Source organism: Anoplophora glabripennis, unplaced genomic scaffold, assembly GCF_000390285.2.
Source record: "Anoplophora glabripennis isolate ALB-LARVAE unplaced genomic scaffold, Agla_2.0 scaffold172, whole genome shotgun sequence".
Lineage (NCBI taxonomy): Eukaryota > Metazoa > Arthropoda > Insecta > Coleoptera > Cerambycidae > Anoplophora > Anoplophora glabripennis.
The window spans coordinates 344,429-362,412 of record NW_019416503.1 but is presented as its reverse complement, the minus strand read 5'-3'; the positions used below and the strand labels follow the sequence as shown (position 1 = coordinate 362,412).

The following is a 17,984-nucleotide window of genomic DNA, read 5'->3' as shown; positions in this document are numbered from 1 at the left end:
TTTTTTTATTAATAAACGAAAAGTTTTAAAGGAAAATTGCTAGAGAGGTAAAAGTTTCTAAAAGAACCAGTTTATCTAATACGTATTTTTGGATATCGAGTTTTTACGAAATATAAAAGTTATGGCAAAAAATGGCTTGAGGGGTGGTTACTTCAACCTCTTTCGAGGGGTTAAAATTTTCGAAAAATAGTTGAAAACTCGCATTTGTATTAGTAAACAACCTGTAAAAAATTTGTTATTTGTGTTCGGTTTTCAAATTACAGTCAATTTTCATAATTTTTTTGGAAACTTTGATGGTCCATATCTCTTCAGGGGTGAACATTTTACTAAGGCGATTTTTTTGCAGATCGTGTTCTTTTGAAATGTAGATTCACTGGTATCATTAATGCTACTCCATTCAAAAACACCCTGTATATGACAACAGACTGTCCTTCACTTATTATATCAATATAATTATAAATGCGTAGAAATTCAAGTTCCTTTAATAACTTCACTGCATTGAAATGACTGTTTTACTCATTAATTCGTTTTAAATTAGAATATTTCAGTCTTATATGGTATCCTTATTATCAGATACATACTAACAAGCTTGAAAAAGTTCAACGTCGTTTTCTTACATTTTGAAACTTTCCAATAATTGATGGTTATTATCCAAATAGAGAATAGGACCATAGACTGCTGTTAGATCGATTCAAAATGCAGCGTTTGCAGACTAGAAGAATACTCAATAATCTTTGTTATTTAAACTTTTTCATGTCAGTGTTGACTCAGCATATCTACTGGGTTCCTTCAAGACACGAGTTCCTAGACATGGGTCTCGTGCTGATTGCGTGTTCTATTGTGGCAATGTTAAAACCATCATACTTCTTAAATCTCCCATCTATGGCATGGAAAATAATTATAATTTAATATACCGGGTGTTAAAAAAAGAGTGTAAAATATTTAAGGAGGTAATAGTATGAACCAAAATAAGCAGAAAAGTCTCAATAAACATGGGTCCGCAAAGTAACGGTTGCGGAGATATGGAATGTTTTAATGTTTTTAACCCCTTTTTTTATTTTGCAAAAACGTTGTGTATTTTCTTATAATAGTTGGTTGATGTTTAGTGAATTAAACAGTACGTATTTGACAGTTGTTCTCAGTGCACGAGTTTTCTTTCACTATGGCTGGTTACTCTAAAGCAGAATTAACAGACATGCATTTGATGTATGGTCGTGCTAATGGGAACGCCACCGAAGCGCGACGTCTTTATGTTGACGCTTATCCAAATCGCCAGATTCCTTCACAACGCATGTTTGGAAGAATTCACCAAAGATTACGTGATACCGGTTCCTTTAGCAAACAGTGCCATTTATTCGGAAGACCAAGGTCGGTATCCACTCCTAGAGCAGAAAAAGAAATTCTAGCACTGATAGAGCAGAATCCAGGTACGAGTGTGCGGAGAATATCAGCTGAGGTAGGAATTAGTGGCCCTCTTGTTTGGAGAATCCTTCACGAGCAACTGCTTTATCCATACCATGTGCAATGAGTATAGACCTTAAATCTAATAAATGATCATCAAGCACGTTTGGTTTTTTGCCGCTGGTTTCTACGTCATGATGCTGAAGACCCTCGTTTTCTTGCAAACATTCTTTTTACTGATGAGACCGGGTTCACAAGAAATGGAGTGTTTAATTTTCACAATACACATATTTGGGCCGACGAAAATCCTCATGCTCTAATAGAATCTGGACATCAGGCACGTTTTTTATTAAACATTTGGATGGGTATTGTAGGTGACAGGTTTCTAGGTCCTGTTGTTTTACCAAACCGATTAACAGGCGCTGCTTACCTCAACTTTCTGCAGAACACACTGTATGAGTTTTTGGAAGACATTCCCTTGAATCAGAGGCAACAAATGTGGTTCCAGCATGATGGTGCTCCAGCTCATTTTTCCATGGCCGTTAGAGAGCATTTACACCAAACTTTTCCACATAGATGGGTAGGAAGGGCCGGACCTGTTTTATGGCCTCCAAGATCGCCTGATCTGAACCCTCTAGATTTCTTTGTTTGGGGATATTTGAAGACATTAGTGTATGGTACTCCTGTAAATAGCCTGAAAGAGCTGCAGCTACGGATTAATCAAAAGCGTCAGAAATCCAAACCAAGGAGGGTGTTTTCGAAAGCTTTCGAATATCGTTGAGACGAAGATGTCGTGCCTGCTTGGAAATGGACGGAGGGCACTTTGAACATCTTCTGTAACTTTGTTTTTTGTTTGTTAAAAGCTTCTTTTGTCGGTTTATTCTTAATAAAATAAAATGTTTGAAAAACGAATAGTGGTCCATATCTCCGCAACCGTTACTTTGCGGACCCATGTTTATTAAGATTTTTCTGCTTATTTTGATTCATATTATTACCTCCTGAAATATTTTACACTCTTTTTTTTAACACCCTGTATATGCAGTGATATAAACCAATGTACCATAAATAATTTGTTATCAGTAGCAACTGAATTTTCTAATTTACTGATACTGTAGAAAATAGAACGTATTTTGTAGTCTATATATCTATGTGTATTTATTTAGAATTATGATATTTTATATTTTTAATGCGTATACTTGAATGTCCATACTTTTTTGTCTTGTAATTAGAACATTTGTTCTGTTGGGCAATAAATGCATTGTTATTATTATTATTATTATGCATTATTATTATTATATTAGACATTATTCCGCCATGCTTTGATTTTCTTACACATTCCCATTTTCTAAGGCCTCGTACGGCTCTTAAGATTTCAAATGTAGCAGCCTGTAAATTATCATCAAAATCTAACCGAGTATCCCTTAAACCCACATGGCGTTCAAGAGTGGAGCAGTCATACCGGGTTTCTCTTATTCTCACATTTAGTTGGTTAAATAAATCATTCCCGGATGACGGAAATAGAGCAGCGGTAAAATATGGGCTGGAAATTAATGCGTCGGGTAACATCAACATTTTAACGGTGGCAATGAAACTGGCGAATGTAATTTGGGGACGTTTTATAAAAAGTGCACAATGAAATAAACCATTTCCTTCAGTTCAGAAACTTGCTAGTTTGAAACTGGGTCGAGCAAAATTTGAAATGTTGCGTTTAATCATTTACAATCGCCTTGGGGAATGCTTAATGCTATACTCATTTAATTCTTTAGTTGTCTGGTTGCCGTTTTAAAAACTACGGTAATAGACGAGTATTAAGTTTTGTACCAGAACAACACTCACAATTAATATTGAAACAATGGAACTCAAAAAAATTCACAACCGAATCAATAATCAAAATTATTAAAACTTATTGGGAACCCCTGAAATCTTACCCGGCTACATACTACATAAAAAGAGATGAATAGTTGTAGCCAAATACGGAATATCCCGTTTTCTTGGTAGGAAACAGAAAGATTGCAGGTTCAGTCTTAGTTAATCTTCAGTTTTACGTTAGTTGTTGACAGATCTTCTACCGTGAAAACAAATATGTTAAAGTGACATCATTTATTCTTCTAAATTCTTATGGAAAATATGAAACCGGTGAAAATCTGCAAGACAGTTGCACATTTTTGTGTATTTCCAAATAAGCATACAACAGTTGCAAACGGAGACAGAGCAATGGGGGGAGTCAGCGGTTCCAAAACTTTTTCATCATATCAATGTGATAAGTCACAAGATATTAAAAAAACACTATTTGCAAAAAATATTTCCAACATTCAAGCCTTTGCGCATCAATTCTCATCTCATTCTCTTCAAATATTCTCTTGTAAACACCCTGTATTATTTTAATTGCAAGTATAATAAAACATTTGATCAGTAGGTACAACAATATTTAATGAATTTATGGACAAATGTTAACAATAGATAACGTAATTTTATTTCACTTGCTTAGTATATAGGGTAGTCTCTTTAAAATAATAGTTGTTTGCCTTATAAACATAGGTCTGGAACGACTTCATTTTGGGATAAAGTATGTAGAAATTGTACAAAAATTGATTTTCTGTTTATATCTCATCTCCCGAATCTATTAACCGATTTCTATAAATTTTGGTACAAATAATACATGATATTAGGCCTTGCATTCCATAAAATATGAACTCTAAAGGTTCGACCAGTGGCGTGCAATTAGACAGGGGTCATCCCTTCTTTTATAAAAAAACTATGCCACTGCATTTTTTACAATGTTACAACAGTTTTATATTCTAATCCAGAAAATAAAAAGGTAAATTAATTTTTTTCCTTAAGATTCGCCGTTCTCAAGTTATGCCTATCAATATAATCCCCTTGTGGCAGACATTTTGATTATAATATTCCAAGAATATTTATGTTTATGCGGAAAAGTAAGTGCAATCAACAAAATTATTTCCTTTCATTTTTTCCACACCACCTGCGAGGTTATTGAGATCGGTTAAGATATTCCGAAGATCAGAAACAAAAAATCACTTTTTTACAATTTCAACACCCTGTATTTTCAAAATGAGGCCGTTCCAGACCTAGTTTTACAAGACAAACACCTACTATTTTAAAGAAATCTATCTGCCTTCGAAGTGTCCTGCATAAAATTCGGACCACCCTGTATAATAAAGGATGTACAAATTATCGTCATTGAACGTTATAGAGTAACAGATATTAAGTAAATAGAATGCTTTTATTTGTGGTATGTTTATAATGGAATAATTTTTAATTGAAAAATGTGTATTTACTGTAAAAACCCATTAGCAAAATGAGAAATGGTTTTAGTGGAACTGCCAGGAAATGTTGTACTCACTGCATGACAAACAGTTCACCCTGTACTCGTGCAGCTGGCCAAGTCATAGCACCAATCCCAACTTACGTATGTACCTATCCCAGTGGTGGTGTACTAATTTCTTGGAGGAGTATTTATAATCGTTACTGAAAGTCTATTATTTTTGCTATAGACTTAATATTTTAATACTTGATATTGATTTGATTTAAAATATAACATAATATAAATTATGTAACGTATGCATTTTTCATAATAATTTAAACTTAAATAATATGTTGCAACAATAATATTTTATGTTTCGTTTAAAATAAACCCAAATTGGATCTGTAAATATTGGTAACAAACACATTAACTTTTTATTATTACTTTTCCATATTCAAGAGAATTCAAGAGAATTATAATGTTATGCCAAGTGGATAAACTGTATAATAATAATGGTAAGCATAATATTTAAATACAAAATATATAATATAATATATTAAATATATCATGTAGGTACATTGAATATTTTATATTCTCATGTCGGTAATGTAAAAGTTGATACTAACCAGAAATTTTTATTATACAGGCTGTTTCTGAAATAAGGGCGTTCCTCGGAAAGGGTGATATAGGACATGAAAATGAGCTACTTTTATTAAGCAACTGATAGTCTAAATGCTGCTGTTTTAGAGAAAATTAATCAAGAAAATTAACCATAAATGTAAGCCGACCCTGTGCATCTTGTGCACGTGCACGGCCAGAATGTTTTTGACTCGCTACATGCGTGAAGCGCTTCTCTAATTGGCTGACGTTCTACGTGACTTCTACAATCAAGCAAATCTGATAATCACATCCTACAGATATGCTCTCGGAACGGATGAGTCAACAGTAATTTTTGAAAAGTTAAGGGTTTTCAAGTAGGTTTAGCGTCGCTATAAAGTCGTTGAGAAACTGGTGCCTCTTGTCATCGGGTGTAATAAATTTGCAAAGCTCGACCAACGCAGTCCTTCGGAGAAGGTCTCATGAAATTTAGCAATGATTTTGAACAAGTAGACTTAGATCGTCGGGGTCATGTGTTGGACATCTGTTATCGACTAACTGCGTCCGTTTAGCCCATGGTGAAGGGAAAAATCGATATTTCTAATAACGCGTGAAATATATTCGAAAAGACGTAGGAATTCCAAGATACTTAAATAAGTTGTTAGAATGTTGTGAGGAAAATAATAATAGATCAAATAGCTGGTTTTTAGGCGGATTTTTCAAGCTATAAGAATAGATTAAATGAGATTGACTAATCCATCCCGTATTGCTATACGGAGTCACAAGAGGAAGGTGTAGGGTTACTTGTAAGTTCAGATTAGTCACAAAATTATCCATACAATTGTAAATACAGTTAATTAGGTATTAACATGATATAGTTAAGCCATTTCAACCCTCGATATTCAGGGATCCCGCCAATAAGATAAGCACCGAAACTTCTGTACTCAAGAAATGGTCGTGTCGAAGAGAGGTGTCGAATTCAGGAGAGATCTTCGAAGAAATGGCAGTTTCTCCTTGGGTTCCACACTAAGCAGTTTTCTTCATTTTAGAGTACCGGGTTAATTCACTAAGGGATAAAGTGTTTCCAAATTTTGCTACGAATTCGCGTTGGGTTCCCTGAATCTCGTATTGCGTTATCGCGTGTAAATTAATTAATAATGTTTGTTCGAAACAGTTGTGTTTTCGTTATTTTGTTTGTCCGTTTTGTTTTTATTGTTATTAAAAACCTTCCTCGAAGTTTTGGTGTTTTATTGCTCTTCCAAATTAAGTGTCCATCAAGTGAGAGTGGAACACCAGGTACAACCAACACCTGGACTATACTCAGCGTGAGCGACGTACGGTAAGTGTCTAAAATTCATTCTCTGAACGTACACAAGTAGATGATAATTATAAACTCCCTTTCGAGAAGTAAATGGTAAACTCTTTTGCAAGTTAATATCGTTATGATATTGGTCATAACGGTAGATGGTTAAATAAAGAAATAACCCCTCTGGTTACAAACGGTTTTCAGTGAATGTGTGGTGTGGTGTAAATTTAGACCGTCAAAACCGCTATCAGCGCTTTCGTATTGCGGAGCGCGGCAACTTCGATCTCAAAGGTATAGCTGGATGCCGCACCAAGGACGGTTTTAAATTTGTTTAAACCTCCAAGTAATTTTGTTTTACAATTTAAAACGTAATGTTTTAGACCATCTGTTGCTTAATAAAAGTTGCTTATTTTCGTGCCCTATGTCATTATTTTCAAGGAACACAACTTATTTCAGAAACACTCGATGGAGTCGAGGTTTGTCGAGAAGTTGATCAGCTGATGAAGAGAGGCGACTTCACCAACCCATCATAACCACTTACCTGGGGAAATACAGCCTGACGATCTCTCCCTCTTCGCCCTGCATAAGATATGTACAACTGGTGTGCGGCGGGTACCAATGCGCCACGGACAAGAAGATGCCCTCCGAGTCCCCCGATGCCCTCAGACTCTCTGAGGACAGCAGCCAGTCGCAGGTGCCGTTCCTGCTACCCGCCGTGTCCACGTGACCCGGCCAGTTGCCCACGTTAAAGTGGAATCCCGTGTTCAGCAGGGGCCCTGGAAGAAAACGCCACATAAGTGGATTTGGTGTGATCCCATGCGGAAAGGAAATTGAAAACTAATATGAAAAGCACTTTGAATCATACTTTGTTATTAGATTACATTCAATATTGGCGGATCACTGACTGAATTCCTATCGTATCCCAGGTGTCTTTTGTTCGGTAAGACGCATGCGGATTGGGTAGGTATAATATTTTTTAATAACATTTCGATGCTTTTATTTCCTATTGTACTCGTACTTTTACCTTACCCTAAGGAACACGAGAAACTTAGGAACTTAGGCCAGGAAAATAAGCTGGGAAATTACCATTTCGCGACTTTTTGTTTAGGCAAGCTGAATTTATCACTATAGATGCTAAAAATATTATGTACAATAACATATTAGTTTCCACAGTCATAAAAATGTGGAGAAGATTGTTTACAGGGTGGTTAATTGTATAATTTTTACGTAAATTCACGTTTTTCGCTTATAACCCTTTTCCGTTCCACAAGAAAATAGTGAAGTACTTTTTTTTCGTTTCAAAAGACCTACAAAACTATCCCTCGAGCATCAAAAAATTGATTAGATCAAAAGTTATAAATAGAAGAAGTTTATTTATGACTTTTGAATTAAACATTTATAAACTACGCAGTTTACCAGAAAGTTTTGGCATCGCATCCTCTCATTCCTTATCACTGTCTAATAACTCACACGAAATCTGAAATCGGTAAGTTGAATAGTTTACAAGTTATAGCCTTATAAACAAATTAACTAATCTAGTCTGCACGATCCCCATGATCTTCCACAATCGCACTGATTTTTTTCATGGTAGATTTCATAATAACACATTGTAATCTGTCATTTTTTAAAATTTAAATTTGCAACCTGGAAAATATTTTTATTTTTTAGCCTTAGTTGCAAAATGAACTATACGACGCACGAGCGTGATATACATATTACATATTCGGAAAGCTTATGAAAAGTTTTAAGTTAAAAAAAAATCGTCAAACTTCGTTGAAAAACAACGGAGTTAGAGACTGTCAAAGTTGACGGCCTATTGTTAAACAAATTATGTTGGTAGCCGCAAAAAAAATACTGTCATAACCGGCAACCCGAGTACTTTCCCAGATAAAAATATTTTATTTGTGGAAGTATGTTAAGTGCATAAGAAATATTATCAAAAGTCGGTGGGTCGCGAAAATTGGAAATAAGTACTTTGTGTAACAAGATCGTATCGGAGGATTTCCTAATTCTCATCACAATGCGCGGATCGCCCGAAAAATGTTGCCCTTGTTTTTGTAAGCGAATGGCAATTGTCCATTCTGGGAGACAGGTTTTGTTAAAAAACTTCATTGTGTTCACCGGTTAATTTTAGCTACACATATTCACTTTTCGCAACGGGGGATAATCTGATTACTTTTTACTGGACTCCGAATCCGAAAGGCTTTTCGAATGTTTCGTTTATTTTTTTGTAGAACGATGAGCTACAACGCTGATCCCTGATACACTGCTTTGGTTTTCGGCCTTGTTAATATACTTTACAGGTACAAAAGGAGGAGTTTATTCAAACTGGAGAGTTTTTTTGCTTTTATTTCGTCTAGAATATAAAATCCGACTGATATGCATGGTCTGATAAAAGTACATATCAAGTAACTTGTTGAATTTGGATGAATTGAACTGTATTCAGGAAAATGCATGCTAGATTAGAAATTATTGACGTTGGTATAGTCCAATAGACAGAAGTTCAGAAGTGGTAGGTATAGTTTTTTCTGTTTTTTACAATATCTCAACTGGATAGCAGACTGAGAAGAAAATGCAAACGATAATTTTTGTTTTAAATGAAATTTTATACGAGATAGCATAGCACCAATTTTTTTATTGCAAAAATAAATTTGCAAAAATAAATTTGAAATTAACAAAAAGTTTTTCTTAAAATTGTTGTAAATTTTCTAAAAATTAATAGAACGTTTGAAAAATATTCTTTAGTTTATGCAGCTCCAGAGACCCGCTATCAGACAGATGAGTCGTTGCTGATATGAGTTATTAACAGTTATACATTATACTTACCGTAAACTTTGAAATGATGGTAAAATTTTTCTAGATCTTGATGAGTATTTACTACTTCAAGAATCAAATGCATTTTGCAAAATTTATTTTTCTGCTTTTGAAGAGGTTAAAATATAAAAATTTATTTGTGTAAGTAACTCCGGACAGTCAATTTTGTGGCTTCTTCGAAACTCCAAACAATTAAAATTATACTTCCTTAAAAGAAGACTATTCTCAATTCCTCTCTCCAGATGTTCAGGTAGCGTGTTTAAATGACAAAATAATTTACATTTGTTAACATTAATATCAACCTTGTTCAATTGTGCATCAATTAGTAACTTTACTAAGCTTATGTTGAAGTAGACAATAATTAGTTGATGTAAGTCAACAATTCACAATCTAGCTAACAAAAATCATTAATAAATAATAGAAACGATGAAGGGCCGAGATCAGATCCCTGCGGAACTTCCGACGACGGCGACGCTGCATGTTAATGACCTATAACCATTATACGATACAATTTGTGTCCTTGAAAAATTGTAGCAAGTTTTCAGTAACACTTTTTTTTTGTTTTTATTGTTGTTTTTGAGCACAGTGGGCCAGGAGGTTTCATACATTAAAAGAGAAGGTTAAAAAAATTCTTGCGCTATTTTTTTATTTTTCTGTCTATTGATTCGAAGGAACAGAATTTAGTACCCTTCGGATTCTTTGTGTAATTCCAATTTCACTTTTTAAGTTATTTAATTGTTTTTTGTGTCAGTGTGAGGTTATTAATCCCTTACCTGCAGGTGATGACACAAACTCCACAAACAGGTCCTGCGACGTACCTATGATGGAATAGGGAAACTTTCCCATCCCACAGAAGGTCCCTATAACGGAACTAAATTCATTTTTTCCATCGTAGATCTTGATGTAGTCAAAAGGACAATTTTCTTGACCTGAAAGAGATAATGAAAACATAATAATAAGTATTACATACTGTTTGTTATTTCGACTTCAAAAATATAATGCAATAACAGTTCCATAATTTTTTTTTTCTGTATAATTTTTTGTAAAGTACAATAGGCAACACATTTCTGGACAATTTTGGGTTTATTAATGTACAAGATGTTCTCCTAAGCTAGAGCTTATTCACAGATAAGAGTGATAACTCTTTTCACAAAAAAACTGAGATAAATTTTTTTTATAAATTCCATTTTAAATACTACGTAATCATCAAAAGTTCAGATATACTTCAGACGTTTCACTTCAATGAGCATAGTGGGCTCCTCAGAATAAAACGTCATCAATGTTGATGTTCGACGTGTCAAACGCTTCATATAACATAAAAATACTTTATTGTAGACTGAATCACCATATCTATACGCTTTTGGGGTTGCTGATTTCGAATTCAATGTTCGTTAAACCCCATCTGGTCACTGTTCGTTCTTAACCTTAAAAATATTTCAAATCGTTTACTAATACTTTTCTACGATGAGTAATACAGTCTAACCACCACAATGTATGTATTTGGGATCGCTGATGCCAATTCTGATATCCATATAACTTCAACTAGTCACAGTTCGTGTCTAACTTAAAAAAAGTGCAAATTGCTAAGATTACACTTTTCTACGTTTAGGAATGAAGTGTAACCAACATATCTTGTTGTATGTATGTTGTATGTATGTTTTTGGGGTCATTAAATCGAATTTCAGTATCCGTTTGAACTAGTCAGTAGGAACCACTTCACTTCTCGAGACAAGAATGAAACTTTTCACCGAGGTTTGTATACTATTTTATTTACAACCATACCTTTTAAATGTAAGTGACGGTTTTTGTAAAAAAAATAATTAGGTGAGAAATTAACAAAGTAATAACCTTCTATACTCAGATTTCAGATAAAAAACGTTAAGTTTGCATCTTGATGATGGTTACTAAAAAAGTCAAATATACAAACTGAAATTAGTTGCATTTTTGATAGATTGTCATCAAAAAAGTATTTTCGAAAAGTGAGTGATTCAGAAGAAACTATTTGTACTCCTCCTCAACTGAAAGAAGCCGCTGAAAGTTTGGAATGAGATTCGTTACCTAAGAAGAGTCGTGCAAGGTACGATAAAGTTTATAATGTTTTCAAAAGTTGGTGTTCGCAAAAAGGTTTCAGTAAACTGTTTCTGAAACTATTGTGCTGGCATATTTTAGCGAAATTGCCAAAATTAAAAAGCCACTAACCCTTTGGCCCGTTTACTCAATGTTATGTACTACTTTAAATATTACAAATCCAGTCTCTCCAGATTTTAGAAGTTATTGACATTTTCGAACAACAAAATCTAGGATATGTTTCCAAAAAGTCAAGCACTTTCTCCAGTGAGAATATTGCGGTGTTTTTGAAGAATGTATCTGATGATATGTTTTTAGAATTAAGATTCGGTAAAATCACTCGTCAGCCATTTGGCCACAATTTGATAAGTCAATTTAAGTTTCCGCATTATGAAACATACACGGGACACTGCTTCCAAAGAACGACAACCACACTATTGGTAAATAGCGGTGGTGGTATTTTCCCGTTGAAGAGATTAGGCGGATGAAAATCTTCCACCGTAGCGAAAGAGTACGTCAACAAGTCTACAGATTCTCAGATTAAAATTGCCACAAAAATATTTGGTGAAATGCTAAACTCCGGTACTAAAAACGTTACCATTTCTACGCAGGCTGTTCAATTTCTGTTGCCGCTTATAACCAATCGAATGTTAAATTAATTTGTAATAATTAACATGAATAAAATTTGTTGATAATGTTTTAATGTATAATAAGATATTTTTTGAAACAAACATTTTCGTTATTCAATGAATGTTGACATTTAACTGGGTTAAAAGTGGCATTTGTCTGGGTGGAAGGTAATCATTTCCCACCCTGGTAAATGTCACTTTCCATCTGGATATATTATTATGTCAAAGCCAGAATATGTTACATTATATGAAACATTACATATATGGTTGTAAATAAATACATTTTTACAACAGTACGTCATCCGTGAGAAACTTTATTCACTACAGAACTGGCATCTTTTATTCTTTGAGGTTTCCGTCCATTGGACTCTATTTCAAGAACTGGATTTAATTAAACACAATTATTTAGACACAAATATTTGTCTCTAATAAAAAGTCTGTTACTTAAGAAAATATTTTTTACAACTTCACAAGCAAATTAAATTAGTAGTTTGCCACTACTTCCGCATTCTATTTGGAAAGTAAATATTTTCTTGCCAGCGTTCAATATAAAAACGTAATTCTAGCCAATGGTGTCTTTCTTGAGGGATAAACAACTCTAAATTAAAAAATAACAAATACCCTCGCCAAGAAAGATAATTAACACAAAATATTTACGCAACCTAGTAGTTTCTTAAGTATTCCTATTAAGATATAATAACGCAGAACTTAAAAGTTAGATATTGCAAATTAAGAATTAATTGCTGGTTAAAGCAGTAAACTATTTACAATTGTCGTTTTTACAGGTTACGAGAAACTTTTTTTAGTATAAATAAAGATTATGCAGGATATCTCAGGCTTAATCCATCGAACTGAAATAGGTAATAAAGAAAAATTTAAAAAATTGTAATGGTACAGCTTAAAGAATTCTATTAATATAATGCAGGACTCTCAAAAGTATTGTTTAAAACGGATTTTGGGTAATTGGTAGATTCAAATTTGTTACGAACTTTAAGGGTATACAATTTTGGTCTACATACAAAACGTACTTTAAAAATAGTAATTTCTATCGATATGAGTAAGTTCTTACTTTGTTCCAGAGACAGAATTCAAATGATATTTAAGTTATACAAGATATTTAAAATTAAATTATTATTAAATATTCTAGCACTAAAAAGTGAAGACATCTTTACCAATACCGTACGTTCAGCTTAAAATACATTTGAAAAACATGTGATTTTGTACTTTTTGTTTCTTAAGATAAGTTACCTCTTGCTACTTTTTCGACTTTATCTTTACTATGAAGATAAATCAATTGCATTAAGTAGAGTACTTAGTAGTAGTAGTAGAAGTGAATTAGGGCGGAAATTAGGTCAGAAATGAACCCTTTTTGCCTATCCCGCCGTCGCATTACGTATCCACTATCTGTGTTTGACCCTCCTTGAATCTACCTGATGTCCTGATGATTTTGATCCATGGCAGGTCCCTCACCTTAAGTCTTAACCTACCGAAGGCTGCGCAGTGTCCCAGAAGATGGATAGGATATCATCCCTTTCATCACATTTCGGATATAAAAGGTCCTTCTCTATTCCTATTAAGCTTAAATGCCTTCTAAGTCTGCAATGGCCTGTCAGGACCGCCACCATTTGGTTTAGGGCCATTCGACTAAGACTCAGCAGCCATCTCTTAGGTCTTAGGTTTGTTAAGCCCATATACATATAGAGCTATGGGCATGCCTATACCTTTGTTTATCCTCCAGTTTTGACCTAATGCTACCTCATGTGATTCCGAGGATTGGTTTATGTCTCTGACCGGACCTCCTGGATCCAAGACGAGACAGTTGGTCTCGCTCGTTGCCAGGGATACCTATGTGGCCTAGAACCAAAACCAACTCTATCTCTCTTCGTTTGACCAGTAACTCTAGGGCATCTCCACACTCCTGAACAAGGAAGGATATTGTCCTCGGGCAACTAATCGCCTTGAGGGTGGACTGACTGTCGAAGAAGATAAAAATCCTCCCCTCTACACAGTTCCTTACTGGCTCCTCAATTGCTACCATCAAAATAGCGAAAACCTCTACTTGAGAGACTGTGGTATAAATACCCAGTGAAAAACTTTCCTGGATACCACTGTATCCTAGATATATTCCTGGGTAGGGTACTTAAGATCATCATAGATTTAAGGCATTTCTAGTTTGGAAATGTCGGCAAAACGTAAATTGCATTCAAATTTTTAAAATTATTTTGGAGAGAAACGAAAAATGTAAAAACTTGCAACACTCTCCATTATCTCAAAAAATGAAACAACAACTGGCACATGTTTCTAAAAACTTTTAGCCTTATTTTTGGATTATAAATCTTCCTTCGACTGTATATGTTTTGTGGATCACACTGTACATCGAAGGATGAAAGAACACAAATACTTCTATCTGCTGGGTGTGTGTGAAAGAAAGCCCAGAAAGCATATCATATCCTAAATGGCATTAACTAAGATTTAGCTGTTTGAATGTGTATTGAATGTAGACATTGAGTGTGGGTGAGATATAACCTCTCATGTCCAAAATGTCATTGATAGGCAATGCCTACTGGCGGATATCATTGGTTTAAAATGACATGGAGTGACCTACTAATTCATGGGTCCTATGACAGCATGATTGCAATTACCACAATATCATTATTTATAAAATTCCCATCTTTTTTTGCTTTTACGCAAAAAATGTCTAGTTTTAAGCTTGTAAATCAAATAACTTTCATGCCCTTTAAATACTTTAATAAGAATGTATAGTCGTAATAGAAATAAAGGTCTGGTTTTTGAAAATGACGACATTGCAAGAGACAACTACTTCGTGGGCTATCTAGCTACCCCGTCTAGCATTGGATTATATGAACAATATCATTAACTACAGCTAGAATTTCTTTATATTTATTTTATATTTTGTTTTATTATTATTATTTCTAGTCCTGAGGAAGATTTTAAATAAAACCGAAAAGTTGGCTTAGACAGAGAAACAAGACCCTTATTTCCTTGCCCCATTCCAACTTATACAGTCTTCATAATTTTGTAAATTTATTCTAAGACATTGAAAAAACTCCTATTTTTGCATGCTTTTATTAAAAAAAGTGAAACGTCCATATGAATTTAAATTTCTGTTAAATAAACCACTAGACGCATAAGAATTACATCCCTAGCAGGAAAATGAATCTATAAAGAACTTCGAGAACATACTAAACTGAGAATATCATAAACGTTGTAATCAATTCTATTACAAAGACGGGTATAACAATAATGTGGTGTGAACATTTTACTGGCAAGTAAAGTTGGAAGTATGCTACTATGGTATAGTGCCAGACATTGTCGATTACACACATAGGGGAGGAACTTAAGATATTAAGTTTGTATATAAACAGAGCCCCGAGCATATTTCTCTCCATTTTGGTGCTTTATCGGGCGAACGTCTTCTGGTTGTGGATGTAAATGAATTTAATAAACCAGTTGTTCGGCTGTTCATCAGAAATTATTACATGTTTGATGTAAATAAATACTATCTGATATAGCGCTAGTTTAGAGCTTAGTATTAACATAACGCTTTGTGCGTACATTTAAAACAATTGTTGTACAGAACCTTGCAGAAAAGTGTTTGCAGCACGCTTATTTCAGTTTGCGACATGCTTATATCATTTTTTATCTTGTTTTAAGTTTTGTGAGAAATTATCTCTGAGCAAAAGTGCTGAAAAACGTATTTTGGATAGTGGATAGAAAATAGTTATTTACACCATAAAGTATTATTTACCAGTCGAGGACAATCAGTACTTTCTGGTTCATGAAGTAAAGATTAGGTTTAATTTTTCGACATTTCTTAATCAATTCATTTTGACATTATTCGAAATCTTGCAAAGTCGCCTTGGTTTGGATTTTGTCGTTTCTAAGGTGTTTATAAACAAAGCTATACAAAAGTTGCAATTTTGCTGATTTTGAATTATTATTTCTAAATGATTTCAAACAGAAAGTGCAGCAAATGCTGCCTGCGAATTTTGATTGCCCGAGAAGTCAAAAGTTCCCTACGGACGAGCATATAAAAATTTCAAAGAATGGTGCCGGAACAAAAATACTGGTGTTTATGAAATGTTACTGCTAGCATACTTCATGGAGAAGTCAAGAACTTTAAAGTCACCGACGAGTTTGTGGAGTGAATACTCAATGATTAAGTCAACTATTTTCATAGAGGAGAACGTGGATGTATCAAAATACCCCAATCTGAGAGCATTTTTGAAACGTACGAATGACGGCTATACACCTAAAAAGTCAAACGTTTTTACAAGAGAACAAGTCAACGATTTTCTCGTTCAGGCACCCGATAACACGTATTTGCTAATGAAGGTAGTGATGGGCTTAGGCATTGTAGGAGCATGCCGTTCTGGTGAGTTATGCAAACTTACTTTGGACAACGTCAATTTCAAAATTTTTGATGACATTATTGTAGTTACAATTCGAGATTCTAAAAATGGTATGCCACGTACGTTTACAATTAATTCTCGTCTGGGTTCTGTTTCTCACCTAGAAATTCTCAAGGAATACCTATATCGATATTAGATTGGAAATTAAAACTGAAATTTCACGCTTTTTTATGCGTTATCAAGGTGGTAGATGTTACAACCAACCAGTCAGCAGGAATACCCATTCTATGATTCCTAATAAGATTGCACAGTTTTTGAAAGTAGAACATCCTGAAACATATACAGGCCATTCATTACGAAGAACATTGGCAACGTTACAAGCTAATACAGGAGTTGCTGTATTAGCAATCAAGAGACATGGTGGGTGGAAATCGCAGAAAGTTCTGTTGCTGACTGTTTAAATAACAATAATGAAATAGCCAACAGGATTTTTTTACAATAACACTTCAACTCCAGGTTCTAGTAATACGCTCCATCATGCTGTTTTAATGGATCAGTCAGATAATATTGAGCCTCCGGTGACTGAAATGGAGCGGTCAAATCATTTGGAGAAAAATTTGATAATTAATAATGTTACGGGCTTATTTTTTTTCTTACTATTTTATTTAAATTTATATTAGTCCCTATTAAAAATGGCTAGGTATTTAGGTAAATTAGGGTATTTAAGTATTTTCTATTTTAAACAAATATTATGGTATGGTTTAATTTGTATTTTCCCCAAAATATTTCAATTTGTTCATTAAATTATCCTCGGTAGGTAAATATAAAGTTCCCTGTCGATATACGGCCGAACGGACTTTTTCTTTCCTTTTTTCTTGGTCTCAGGCATTTCTTACTTCCTCCTGGGCTCTTGGTCGCGGGAGAGAATTGTCGACTTAGCAGCGTGTGTTCTCGTTACAATAAATATCGCTTTTGCGGATCTTGCTGCATTTTGTGGGCAAAAATTTGTTTTGTTAGTTCTGGTGAATCCAGTGTCAACCGTTGTTGGTTGGATTTGTGCCCATAAAACCCGACATAAGGTACCACTCACCACGAGGCCGCCCTACAACAAAGGTAAAACTTTAAATAATCTTCACTAATTTTCTATATCTCTACCTCACTGGGAAACCTACTTAGACATGCTTCTCTCTTTTTTTTTTAGGCCTCGTAATCGTCCTCGTACTCGCACTCATCCTTGTTTTAATTTCATCTCATTATATTCGCACTCTCACCCTCAACGTCACCGTCTTCGTCGCTGTTAGTGTACTGGGTGTTTTCCTACTTCATCCTCATATACCGGGTGATTCATTGCCAGTGGAAGTCCAAGGTATCATAACCCCGGACCTTGGTTAAACAACGCAGGCTTACTCCTCGCTTTGGTTGGATTATTATCTGCACTGGAGAGCAGTATCCCTATCCAAGACTCGCCTGACATAACTCCCAGTTGCTGCCTGGCTTCGTGTCCTTTTGTGGATGCTCCTGTATGGTTGGAG

The 17,984-nt window shown here is 34.6% G+C and overlaps 1 protein-coding gene across 1 annotated transcript in view; it reads right to left on the bottom strand.

Moving 5' to 3' along the window:
• Positions 1–17,984, bottom strand: part of LOC108905260 — a 125,713-nt gene that overhangs the window by 48,132 nt on the left and 59,597 nt on the right. The window contains exons 3-4 of the mRNA XM_023454763.1: positions 10,157–10,312; positions 7,111–7,345 (exon numbers count right to left, since the gene is read on the bottom strand). Coding sequence (XP_023310531.1) covers positions 7,111–7,345; positions 10,157–10,312 — 391 coding nt within the window. The remainder of the gene's footprint in view (positions 1–7,110; positions 7,346–10,156; positions 10,313–17,984) is intronic.